The 13,258-nt window shown below is 36.8% G+C and overlaps 1 protein-coding gene across 1 annotated transcript in view; it reads left to right on the top strand.

Annotated features, from left to right (window-relative positions):
• Window positions 1-13,258, top strand: part of LOC116948518 (uncharacterized) — a 205,551-nt gene that overhangs the window by 178,966 nt on the left and 13,327 nt on the right. Inside the window, exons 15-21 of the mRNA XM_076072861.1 lie at window positions 441-603; window positions 1,706-1,773; window positions 2,774-2,834; window positions 5,037-5,184; window positions 6,704-6,825; window positions 9,025-9,168; window positions 12,609-12,859. Of these exons, the coding sequence (XP_075928976.1) occupies window positions 441-603; window positions 1,706-1,773; window positions 2,774-2,834; window positions 5,037-5,184; window positions 6,704-6,825; window positions 9,025-9,168; window positions 12,609-12,859 (957 nt within the window). The remainder of the gene's footprint in view (window positions 1-440; window positions 604-1,705; window positions 1,774-2,773; window positions 2,835-5,036; window positions 5,185-6,703; window positions 6,826-9,024; window positions 9,169-12,608; window positions 12,860-13,258) is intronic.

Here is a 13,258-nt window from a genome sequence, read left to right as displayed (position 1 = left end):
CCGAATAGAACCAAAGAGTATGAATTCTTGCAGTCACGAAAGCTTCAAATCTTGAATTATTTGAACAATTGTTTATATTTATGTGTATCATATTATGTACTTAATGGTTTTTTGTCTTTTCATATAATTTGTATCTGTGCGGAAAGAGTGCTGTTATGGAGATTACATTGTGTGCTGTGTAAAATTTAAAGTACGGTGAGTTTAGATTTCTGAAGATGTACATTATTTGCCTTAGTTTAACTCCACCAGATCGTGAATACCTTGTGTGGTGTGTAGACGCCAGAAATGCAAATAGAAAGCCATTTGTTGTTTTGCTAGACTTTCTACGACACATATATAGTATTGCCATGGCGGCCATCCATGTGATTGGTAACAGCATTTACTTGACCAATGTTAGTTAAAAGGGAGATGTTTGTGTGTGTCAATTCAACCACTTGCAGGGGAAACAAAAAGAGAAGGATCGACTGAAAGAGCGTGACAAGGAAAAAGGGCCACAAATGGGCACTGGCCACCAATTTGAGGTGGTAAGCCCTCCACCTATGTCGGCGCATTGTCGTTACTGTTCCGCCATTCTGAAGCACAAGGAAGCCATGCGCTGCCAGAGTAAGTATTCTATAAATTAGCCATTCCTGTTACTGCATCATGTCTTGCTCAACATTAACAGTTGCAACATTTTGGAGTGAGAGCGTAAAACCTTGTCTGTTCCACTACCCCTTGTCTGTTCACTACTTGATGAAAGGTCCCCCCCCCCCCATATTCCTCAATGTCCTATGATGCCACAATCAATTTTACATCTGAACTTGTACTAATCACCTTTCTGGCAGTTCTCTTGGTCACATTCTTTCATTTGGGTACCATTTCATCATCTGATTTGTCCAGTCTGCCATCATCCCTGCTATTGACGCGTCCTGCCCAAGCCTGACGAACTTTGCTTCAGAATTAATATGAATACTCGAGATTTGTATTTATTATCTGATCCATTCATTCCTGTTGATTTTTTTCAGTGTAATTGCAAGCATACATATCTCCTGTATGCACTTTAGAGATTCGTAAAATTTTAATTGTCTGTTTTTGATCCATGCCATATTGGTAATGTGCATTGATTTTCCTGCTTTTCTTCATTTGAAGATGAACTTTTTGGAGTGAAATTATATATAATTTAATGTTTATGCTTAAACCTGAACTTGTTTTTCATACATGGTATTGCATTCATTTATAAAGTAATCCTTTACCTGATATGTCCATCCGTGATGGGGACACATTAACCTATGAAGAACCTATGACGCTTATGATAGAGGATGTTAGTTTCTGCCACTACTATTGCATGGTGCTTCATGTATGCAGGTCTTGTCATAGCAAATGCCTTGTTGTGTGCACAAGTACATTATGGAGTTCACTGACCATATATGTGTTGTATAGTTTCTGAATGAACTCCCCAGCTTGAATTTCCTTGACATTCTGTTCGTGTTCCCACCAGGGACTTGATAAATTAATATTTTGGCCAAAAAATTTAATATTTTCTTACGACTGATAACTTTATTTGAAAATGTTATTTTGAGACGCTTTGTTTAACCACGTATTAATATTTGTGTTAGTTTTTAATTCGATTTAATGTACCAACACTTCAAATGAAAATTCTCACTGTATTTGCATGCATGAAACAAGCAACCCATAAAAACGTACAGCTGTTGTATTGCTTGCTCAGATTGCAGCGTGATGGCCCATAAAGCATGCAAAGACAAAGTACCACCCTGTCCTATGAACAAGCTCAGGGTAAGGATATATTTGCTTTTTAAGTTAACCTGAATTGTTATCAGTATAGCGTAACATGCTTGTTTTCTTTCTAGAATCACGTAAATAGTTGAAGTATAAAATTTAAGTTGTGTAGTATTGTTAATATGTTTACAAATATTAATGTGTGTTAGCATCAGTGTTTGTAATGTTGTGATTTGTTCAATTGAAATATTTAATTTATAGTGGAGAATGAATGAGTACATATATGGGGAATATTTTTGAACCTACGTGTTCTTCATATACTCCTTAACAAGCCTGCATAATTTTTTGCTGCTATTGTTGGGCTATTAAAATATATCATGAGAAGTAAAGGGGATGTTCAGGGTGCAGTATCTTAATTTACCATGTTTTACTATATTTTTGCTACGCATGATTTGGCTTATATTCCAGATTTGAAAATTATTAACAAATCCAAAAATATAGTATTATTAATGATTATTTCCTTGTACTGATGTCCATGTATCCTTTGCAATACTAAATATAGTATTTCAAGTAAAAACCTTACCCTAACTAAAGGTTTCAGTCAAACATTGCCTTGGTTGTACAACATTATGCTGCTACTGCAGAAAAGCACCTTGAAGGGGGCATGTCATGTCACAATGGAGTATGAACAGTGTATGTTCTAATGTTTGCATTAGAATTGAGAAAGAAATCTTCTGTGCCACACCCCTTTAAGGAAGATCATAGTTCGGGGAGACATCCCTAGCAACGGACTTGCTATCACGACACTTGTTTCCAAACATACATTCTGTTCACCTTTAACAGCCAGGCCACCTACAGGTCATCTGATAACTGTGGCATCAACATTGAGTTTGTGTTTCACTTGTGACCTGTTCATTCTACCCCTACTTAAAACGGTCATTGTGTACATTTGATGAAACATGTATAGGGCTCACAGCTACAATAGCAGCTTGTATTGCATCATGTTACGCGAATGGGAGTTAAATTTGCCTTCAATTAATATATGTTGTTTTTGCAGGAAATTCCAAGCCCGATGCAACTTCCAGATACAGGGAAGCCTACTTTTGCAACTATCTCAAGTTTGTACCTTTTATTGGCTACAAAGCTTTTCTATGAGCATTTATAAAATTGTCATAATTTTATTGTTAATATCAGTAAGATTAACATTTGTGTAAGTGATACATAAGCGTAATATGGCTCTAACATGCATAACATTTCATGACAAATGCAGTGACGACCAACATTGTGGAATACATTTTCTGTTTAAACTCTGTCCACCGTTTATGAAGTGGGCAGATGACGCTTGACACGTCATACAAAGTTTAATGTGAAAGCGTTGAGAAACTTTTTTATGATGCATTGTCACTTTCTATCAATAAAATCTGAAATAGCATTACCAGTTATCCATTTATGAAAATATTTTGGCATGATTGTAAAAATAAATAAATTTATTACATTTGTTGCTGATAAGACGATATGCTACATTCTTTCAACACAATTGGAATAACATGGGTAAATAGAACACAAATACACAAACTACTAATAGCTCCATATCATTGTTTTACTATACATGCCACTTAGTGTTTGGTATTCTTTATAACATTTATACCAATTTTTATTATTTTAAGTGAGTGTTAATTGTGCTATGCGGGTGAAGCTTTGCCTTGATACTCAGTCTGATTGTAACATTGTAACATTCTCAAACCACTAAAAATAAAAACAAATAAAAAATGTGCACAAAAAGTTATGTCCCACAAAAATGTTGTATTTAATATTGTTACTGTATTTTTGCAAATCAGTGTACTTAACCAGAAAAAGCATGGATCATTTCAGCACGTTTTTGTGCGCAAAACAAAATATTATGATCCTTATTCATGTGTTGATGGATTAAAAAAAAATGCTGCTTTTGTCAAAAAAACAGGAAAAATCCATTGCTCAAGTTTCTCCCCCCCCCCCTCCATTACAAAAACAGCCCAATGCCTTGTGTCAGACATTTTAGTCGGGTTCATATGCCATTGTCGCCACACTTTTTACTCCCTCTTGACAACCAGTGCATCGCACTCGTGTGGACTGTGAAATGCAGTGTTCCTTACCTATTCGCGTACAGTTTTGGAAAGTTTGGATAAGGACCAAATATTATGCTTTAATGTGTGTGTCAGGTTGGGTCAATTAATCCTGCAAAAAAAACTTAAGACTGAGTGTATGTAGAGTCAGGTAAAGTATATTTGGGGAAAGCCAAAATGCAAACAGTACAAAGACAATGCAAGTATTTGGTGTTTGAACATCTTAACACTTGTTTTATTGCCAGAAACGCTAAAGCCGATTCTTTTTTCCATCATTTTGATGCTGGCAAAAATGTCCCATATATATAAAACTGCTCAACTCGAGCTATTAATACTTTGATACTTGCATTGCCTTTGTACTGTTCACCTTTTGCCATTCTCTGGTCTTGCATCGCATGAGACAAGGCCGCAAAGAAGGTTGTTTCTGGTGTAGGCCAATTAGTTTCAAAGACGATGCATATATTATTAGAGCATGGTTGTTTGCATGTTTTTCCACAAGTATGTGTGGTTAATGCAGACTTGATGCCTTGCAATAGATATATATTTGGTGATTGAACATCTTTACATAGAGGTCGAATCATTCCCTTAACCACACCAACTAAACACTGACTATCTCATTATGGACCATGTGCTTAGTACATTGTAATACTACATAAGGATCTACATCACTATGTCATGATATAAGTAATTCCAATAAAAAATTCTACCCAACCTAATCACCAAATCACTGGCGTGAACAAAATGGAAATGGATTTTAGTTTTTGATGGGTGGTGTAAAATCACGTTTTCTTCTCGGCAATGTTGTGGGCAGCAGAGGGCAGTGCAGAAAATCCATCTTTGTATTGTACTCGCATGCTGCTGTATCTGTGTTCCCTGCCTCCACCAACCTGCACTGACAAGCAGAGTGAAGTATTATTAGATAACCGGCTTAGTCTGTACAACATGGGGGGAGGCCCTTTTCTAACATTGGAATGACAAAAGGGCTGTATATGTGCTGATAACTCATTTGAACTATGGCTGCACGAAGGGTTGTTGTTTTTTACCACATGTTCAGCATAATGTCTCATGTTCCTGAATTCAATTCATGAATAAGCTGCGTTACAGCTAAGAACACATCTGAGAACAAATGTTGTATGTAATGTTTAACTTCTGATGGCACAGGCTAAAATGACACCTGTTTTAACACTCCGATTTGTCCTTTCTGCGTACTTTTTGCAGCAACACCACAAAGGCGTGAGCGGCCACGCTCAGTCGTGCTACCAAATGAGGCAGCCGACTTAATGTTCTCGGACCGAAGTCATACCTTTCGTACCCCCATCAGCAGCTCCACACTCTCCAAGAGTGTGTCGACTATCAACATGGCAGGGTATGTTGACATCGCATTACACATCACTACATACCACTGATATCAACCACATCGGTTATTGTATAGGCCACCAATGCACTGCAAGAAACATCTCACTGTGTACTACACCATACCCTCACTAAATACCCGACTGTAAAACTCAATGCTTGCCCCAATACACAGTGGGTGAAATATGTAAAGGTAAAGTCATGCATAAACCTATGTACGGCCTACTGTGCCACTTGATGACCCATTGTGCAGCCTGAATAACCCACTCCATGGCTCACTACACATCCTTACTGAGAACCTTGTACCACAAACATATAATACATACATATGGAGGTGAGTGATAGGAGAGAGATTCATGAAAGAAAGCCACAAGAGATAGAGATCTGAATTTATATGAGAATAAGATGCATGAAAGATATTCATAAGAGAGACATGAGGTTTATCTTCAGCCTTGGGCTATATAAAAGATTAGCGATATATTCAGACAAGAAATATAACATATTTTTCGTCTGACATAAATATAATAGGGAGATATAAGCAATTCAGAAGAGAAATGAGAGAGATTCATAAGAGATTAAAGATAAATTAGATACATTCAGAAGAGAGATATGAGAAAGATATATGTACAGAGATAAAATCATGCGTGTGCTGTTCCTATGGTCGTCTCATTGAGGGTCACTTACTATGCCTGTACCCCCTGCATGTACAATTACCACAAATGTAATGTGGACCAAGATTATTAACTTGATACAATTTTAAATCTGCAGCAGGCCATATTTAAGCCCCTATCTGGATTTGGCCTTTGGCCATAGTTTGGTAGTTTGGACAACTCTGACATATTAGGAATTCCAATGTATGTTCTGCTGCATGCACCACACACAAAAGAAACGTTCTCCAAGCAGCATTTGTTCTGCATGCATGTGTTGTGCACAATGTCACTTATGAAGGGTATTGTGAAATGCACGTCATGGGTGCATATTGCAGGTGAATGTTCATCTGATCATTTTTTAAGCAGGCAGATTAAAAAAGCACTGCAAAAAGCTGTTAATAGTTTTTTTGTTAATATTTGTTTTTGTAAATTAGCTGAAGTTTAGTCCATATGTAAACAACATAATCCTAGCAATGAAAAGTATATAGTGTTATCGATATTTGTTGTTGTAAACATTATATTGGTATTCATTTTCTTAGGAGAACACAACTATTACTCAGTGCCGTAATGTATATGATTAATGCTTGTTTACCCAATAAAGCCTTACTGAGTTTCACGACTCTTTTTCCAGAAGGGTCCTGCTAGTGTTTGCAGTAGGGGGTGAAGAATCCCATGTATTTTCCAACTGCATATACACATACAATTATAACTCTATTGGCTCACACATTTAAGTCGGAATAATACAGGTCGGTTAGAGCATATACAAATCCTTATGTACAATACACACACGATTTTTAACAAGTAATGAAGTAATCCATGAACATGTCCATCTGAACTGTAATTTTGTAATTTGTTTATGATACTGTTTTTACCTGATTACAGCGGGTATATGGATATGGATAAAGGTGTTCACACGCTTCTTGGGAGCATGTCCCAGTCCATTGACTCCCTCGTCCTGGCACACCAAAACATTGGTGTCTCCATGGAGTCTTTGACGGATGAAGGTGAGATATTTTAGCTCTTTCATTTGTTTCTTTTACATGTATATTTAAGATTATCTAACCGGCAAATAGACAGATATCCACATGTAAATATGCTATCTTTTGAATTTGCATAATGTAGAATAATGTTTTTGAAATTGTAAAACGGCTAAAGAGGTTCTACAGAATCCATGTCAGTTTAAGGACTAATAATCAGAGCCACAATAAAGCCATCCTTCAACTGTGCAGATTACCAATCTCTCAATCTATAGTATATGTGCATATATTAATTCACAATTATCCTTGACTGAATTAGGTCCAGACTATTTTCTTACTTGCTTTGCTAAATTACTAGTAATGGAGCAAAGGGAATGAAAGTTGATGACAAACATTCTCCTAAGCCTCCCGAAGAAAATAAACATGTCTTCACAATGGGCCCTAACCTAGCTTAACAGAATTTTAATAAGTTATTCACCGAGTCTCAAAACTCATTCTCTAACAGTCATTATTTGGGATATTTGGTTGTTGCATTGAGACTTGTAAAACTTAAGAGCCTGTTTTAACTTGCATTTCTTACGGCCAAAACGCAGGATCTCGGCAGTGCTATAATTCAGTTGTGTGATGGGCATTAGACTTGTTTGACATGAACAATTAAATAATAAAAATATAACTGTGAAATAGAACTATAAAATTTTACAAAATATCAGAACATAAAAGTCTGCAAACAAAGAATAAGGTAAAAAAAGTTAAATGAGTGTAAAATAGTTCATGACGAAGAAATGTGTAATAATTCAGATTAGTATACATGTAATTTTGCTTGGCAGAATAATCATTGCTTTCTGAAGACTTGTTGGCTCATTGAGGAGTTTGAGCATCCAATTTTTTTTAAACCATTTTACACATTGCTAAAGACACAATAATGTTTATTACTGTTCAGGTATTACAATTTTCCCAAAAAGGTTAGGATATCACCAACTGACTTGTATAGTCAGCCACTGGTCTAGTATTTAATCACTTGTCTCTTATATGAGCACTTGTAAAAGGAGTGAGTGCAGACCTATACGGTCTGAACATTTTAATGTAGCACAGGGCCAGGCAGTACACATTTTCAGTATTTGTTGTAACACGTGTTGAATCATCCAGGATAGATTGTTAGTTTGAGGGTATATGAAGACATTTATAGCTCCTCAAATATTGTTTCAATAAAATCAGGTAGCAGACGACTATATGGGTACTTGAGATGAGGGTTTTGGCACAATTTAAGCTGTAATTTAAAAGTTTGATCTACTTTGTGTAAATGTTATAGTGTTATGAATGAGATTTTCCACGATTGCAGCAACATTTCTGAGAATTTGAAGTGTTTGCCAGGGTGATATTTGTTAACCTATGAAATTATAATATAATAATGGGGTTTTTCCCCTTTTTTCTGGCAACAAAACTGAAACCTTTTTACAAGGATTCATGTCTGCATTAACCACAATACCTTCAGTCAAAATGCAAACAAAAACATACTATGATAATATATGCATTGTCCTTGAAACTGATTGGTCCACACCAAGGGACGGCTTTCTTTTGAGCCTCGACCCAATTGGTGCTCGACCAGATGACGCCAAAAGGCGTACAGCTCAAAGACAATGCACTATCAAAGTAATGAGGGCTCGGGGTGAGCATCTACATCATTAGACCTCCTTTGATCTATGAAATTATATTTTAAGTATTTTAGCCTGTGCACATAAACATGCAATTTCACTCATCATTCCAAATGCATTTAGATGCTTGAGCTGCTTTACATTTCCACATTTTAAGCCACTTTGTTGAGCGATCCTATGTGGCCAGGTCGCTTCTGAAAATAAGTTAATAGCTTAGTAACCTTTACCTGGTAAGATAAGAATTTTTTATTTTTGGTATATATATTTTAAGTGATTTGCTTACTTTTCCTATCATTTGCAACATTCTGAGCCGCTCCTACTGAGCATCTGTGAAAAAGAGCTTGATTGCTAATCGGATTCCTCCGGTGTAAATAAATATTCTGATTCTTTGCATTATATATGTTTGAAAATCTTTTGATGACATCTGTTCAAGGAAGTGGTTTCAAAAGCAGGCTTTTATGTTTATGAATGTGAAAGTGAACTGTGGATCTCTAACTCCTACTATATGAGCCTATGGAAAATGCTGAGAGGTTTCTAATTCTTCACGCTATTTTTTCTCCCTGGACTGGTGCAGGAGATATGTCCTTGACAAATTTAATGTACGACTTTGAGATGGAACAGAAGCTATTTGAAGCTGAGTCATGGAGTGTGGCCATGGATGAGAAGTTTGTCAAGAAGCAGAAGAAGGATATTGTCAGAAGGCAAGAAGTTATTTATGGTAAGGCAAAAGGAGTGCATAATACACACGTGGATAATGATCTAACACAATGGGGTTTAGTGCTAATAAAAATAAAGTACATCCTTTTGTCAATACACTGCTTGATAAAGGCCCCTCCCTACATCTTTTAAATTGTATGGTTGTTTGTTTAACTTATTTTGTCCCTTTTGTAGCCAATATCTACACAGTTTGACTATACTTCACCTCATTAGGGGCAGTGTGCCCAGGATTTGAACCCATATCACCAGGTTCATAGCACAATCTGTTAACCAATGTACCAGCAGTCCCCCCCGTGTGACATCTGCAACATCATCCTCTTTGTCTAAGAAAGCCTGATTGCTGGGCTATATGCCTTTTGGCTGTAGATATATGTTAAATCTTTTAAAACGGCTTTAAACAAATGTTCATGCCATATAAATACAATTTCCAATTTATTATGAATAACATTTCACTCATTTAGCAATTGTAACAATACTATAATATAGTTAGGAAGAACACCTGTAGATGGCAGCATTGATTCGAGGAACACATTTTTACCAAGGTACAATGCTTAATATATGAGAAGTACTGACATATTCTTGGTTCTTTCGGTAAAGTCACGTAGAAGGGAAACAATAAAATAGAAAAATATATAAAGCGATAAAAATTCTCACGACGTTTCGACTGCAACACAAGCAATCATCATCACTTTACCGAAGGAACCAAGAATATGAATCCCTGCAGTCATGAAAGCTTTAAATAAAAATTTAAGTGCTAACATGTATGCTTAAGATGGTAACATGACAATCCTGTTGACATACTCGGCCACCATGCAGTGACCCTCAGCCATCAGGTCACAAGTCGTTCTTAGAGGGTCAAGGGCAAAATATAATAAAATTTATTTCTAGATCACTCTTCCATATGAGCTCATGGACGCTTTCCTCCCTCTTCTGCAAATCATTGATAGTTTTAATGTATTTCACGCCAATGTGGCTTATTGGTTTAAAAAAATGTCTGTCATGATTGATTTTCATAAAATGACTTTGCAAAGTTGCTACTTTTACTGCTGCAATATATAATTGAAAGGTAAATAAATAGTTAACGCGTGTGTAAGAGAGTTGAATCAAACAGGACGTAACCTTTGCTCCTCGGCTAAGAGCCTTCAAAGACAATCTTTCATAGTAGTATTTGATTAAATACAAAAATTGTATCTCATTGGCACATTGAGGCTTTATAATCCAATGCTACTGGTACACTAATTGTATGAGCAGGAGCCATTCGTGATTATTTTCAATGTTATATATAATTTAACATTATATTCTGCATTGTTACGTTTTGCTCCATTGTAAGTAGAAAGGAGCCAACAAGAATAGGGTTGGAAGATGTTGAGTTCTGTGAAAGGGAATGCATGAAACCTTGCCTCGTCTTATTGTCTTAGCCATCTTATTGTCTTTCCCGGAGCAGGGGGTGGCACTGAAGGGTAATGGCTATGATGTGGAAGTAAATGTGTCATGTGTCTGAGAGTAACAGCTTGAGTAAGGGTTATGTTTGCATGTGAGCCCAGTGTAGAGTAATGGCCCGGGATGAGGGAGAGTCATGTGACATGTTTACGAGTGTATAAGGTGGGGGGGGGGGAGTTAATTTCACATCACATGCACAATACTTGTGACTCAGACGGACCCTACCTTGTAATCACATTTCTCTTGAAAATGTGATACGACTTAAATACATTGTACTTGTTCTGTTTGTATTATTTATTTGTGGTAAATTTGATTGTGTAAATGTTGATATGGCTAATAAGTGTTACACAATATAACTTCTCTTATCTTGTTCCTTACAAATACTATTATTTGCCAAGGCTGGGGAGATCTATATTCAGTGAGTGATCAATGATTTCCAGAGAAGTTTAATGGTGGATTAAAACAAGCGGAAGTATCATCGCCTAAGTTCAAATAATGTTGCGTGGACAAGGGAGTTCACTCGCTTTATATGATAAAATACTCTCATTATTACCACCAAATGCAACGTCATGAACTAAAGCAGATTCTGGGGCTTCTTGATGTCCCTCATCATCGAATGTGTAATAAATGACATGTTGTGGCTTGGGTGTCAAATGTTTTGGCAGACATCTCAATATTAAGCATTAAATTGCCACGTGGAATGAACACAAATATCCCACGACTTAATTATGGCATTCGATGACTCTCTGCTCCTTGTATGAGCTTCAATTCACCTTTGACACAGCTTGAGAGCATCATCACCAGGAAGTGCAGGACCTCCAGTGTTCACGATCGTGAATCATGGGAGTGGAGTGGTCAAGCAGTGGCTAGCACACTGCGCTATCAATCCAGTGACCCGAGTTTAATTCTGGACGGTGGCTAACATCTCTGTGAGAGATATCTGATCTGGTTCCTAGATTTCCCCCCTCACCATCGAACATGGTATGGGGAGACCTTGATCTAGCAGTGGATTGATAAAGGGCCATAAAAACATCACCTTTTTCTCGTGAAAACAAAAGATATGGCTTGTAAGCACTCTATAACCAGTTGACATTGACCATTTTTACTTGTATATATATTGTATACGCAAGCATTGTTTAGCAGTCCGCACACTAGACTTTGGGTCATTTTATTAGTAAATAAGTCTTTCAGTCAATCATGCCTCTAGCACATAATTCCAGTGCCTTCTGCAATGGAATATTTACCCATTTCCTTAGTTGGCATGTGGGAGGAAACATTCCATCGAGTAAGCTCAATATAATATAATTCAGCCACCAATGTTCTGCAATGTCATCTACTGGCCACCTCATTGCTCTGAGGGCAAGTGTTTTACATGCATGATCTTTTCAGTGCAACATACCAATTTCACCTCCAAAATGCTGAATTATGGGTTTGTGCCACCAATTTAAAATTGTATTCCCAATTCACAGAGTTGTCTATAAAATAAGTTGGTACATCATGGACAACTTGAGTCATTTAATTATAGTTATGGCTCATAGATGTGTTTTTGTCGTGTATTTAATTTTGTATGTAACTAATGAAATAGGATATATTCCTTAAATTTGGATATACTTTTATTAAGTCCCTCACACCTATATACCTAAACAGATGTTGCCTATTTTCACAATTGAATACTACAATGGAATATTACTCGTCCCAGAGAGACAATTTCTCAAGATATGACCCATTTTCTTAATGCTCCAGACAAAAGAGTTCATTCCATCTGGCCAGGGTGAGAAATTATGACTTTTTAAAAGTATCACATGACATTAGTAACTGCGATGCCCTCTCTATCTTCATATTGCTCGATCGGTTTTCATTATTAAATCATGAGTGGTCACAGAAAGAACTATTGACCTCCATTCTCTGCTCCATAATGATAGAATTAACACATACTGTTGTTGCCAAATTGCATGCTACTGTATATATTTGAATTACATTCATGGCTTTGTTTGCGAACAGAGCTGATACAGACGGAGATGAACTATGTGAGGACACTGCGTATCCTGTCCGAGGTGTACCGGAAAGGCCTTCAGAACGATGTGCAGCTAGATCAAGTTGTGGTGGATCGTATCTTCCCCCGGCTTGATGAGCTCAATTCATTTCACACGCAATTCCTAGACACCCTGTTGACCCGTCAGAAGGACAGCCTGCAGCCAGACAGCCAGCAAAACTTTGTCATTCATCACATCGGAGACCTTCTGCTCGAACAGGTTTGTCATTTATCGCATCAGAATTATTATCAGTTGAACTTTAAGTATCATTTGAAAGTATATTCAATGTATGCAATCAGATGTTCAAGAATATAGCATGTTGTACAGACATACATAGATAATATATGACTACTACAGTTTACCAATGACCTGGAAAATTTGCAATAAATACTCAGTGAATATATGGGCCATAGTAAGTGAGTTTTTGTTGAAGATTAACTTTGTTTGGTGGCACCGGTTGTACAGAAAACAGGATGATTTCCTTAAAAATCCATCGCTTGCGAAATGAAATATCAAAAGTGTATTTGTAGCTCTAATTTGACTTAAGCTGTAATTTGTTATGCTCTGCTGTTCATAATGATGCATTCACATTTAATGCCGAGGAATCGATAGCATTAA

This window comes from Petromyzon marinus, chromosome 1, assembly GCF_048934315.1.
Source record: "Petromyzon marinus isolate PM22_M1 ecotype Great Lakes invasive population chromosome 1, UKy_Petmar_22M1.pri1.0, whole genome shotgun sequence".
Lineage (NCBI taxonomy): Eukaryota > Metazoa > Chordata > Hyperoartia > Petromyzontiformes > Petromyzontidae > Petromyzon > Petromyzon marinus.
Note: the sequence above shows the minus strand (reverse complement) of the source record. Positions and strands in the feature narration are given on the sequence as shown.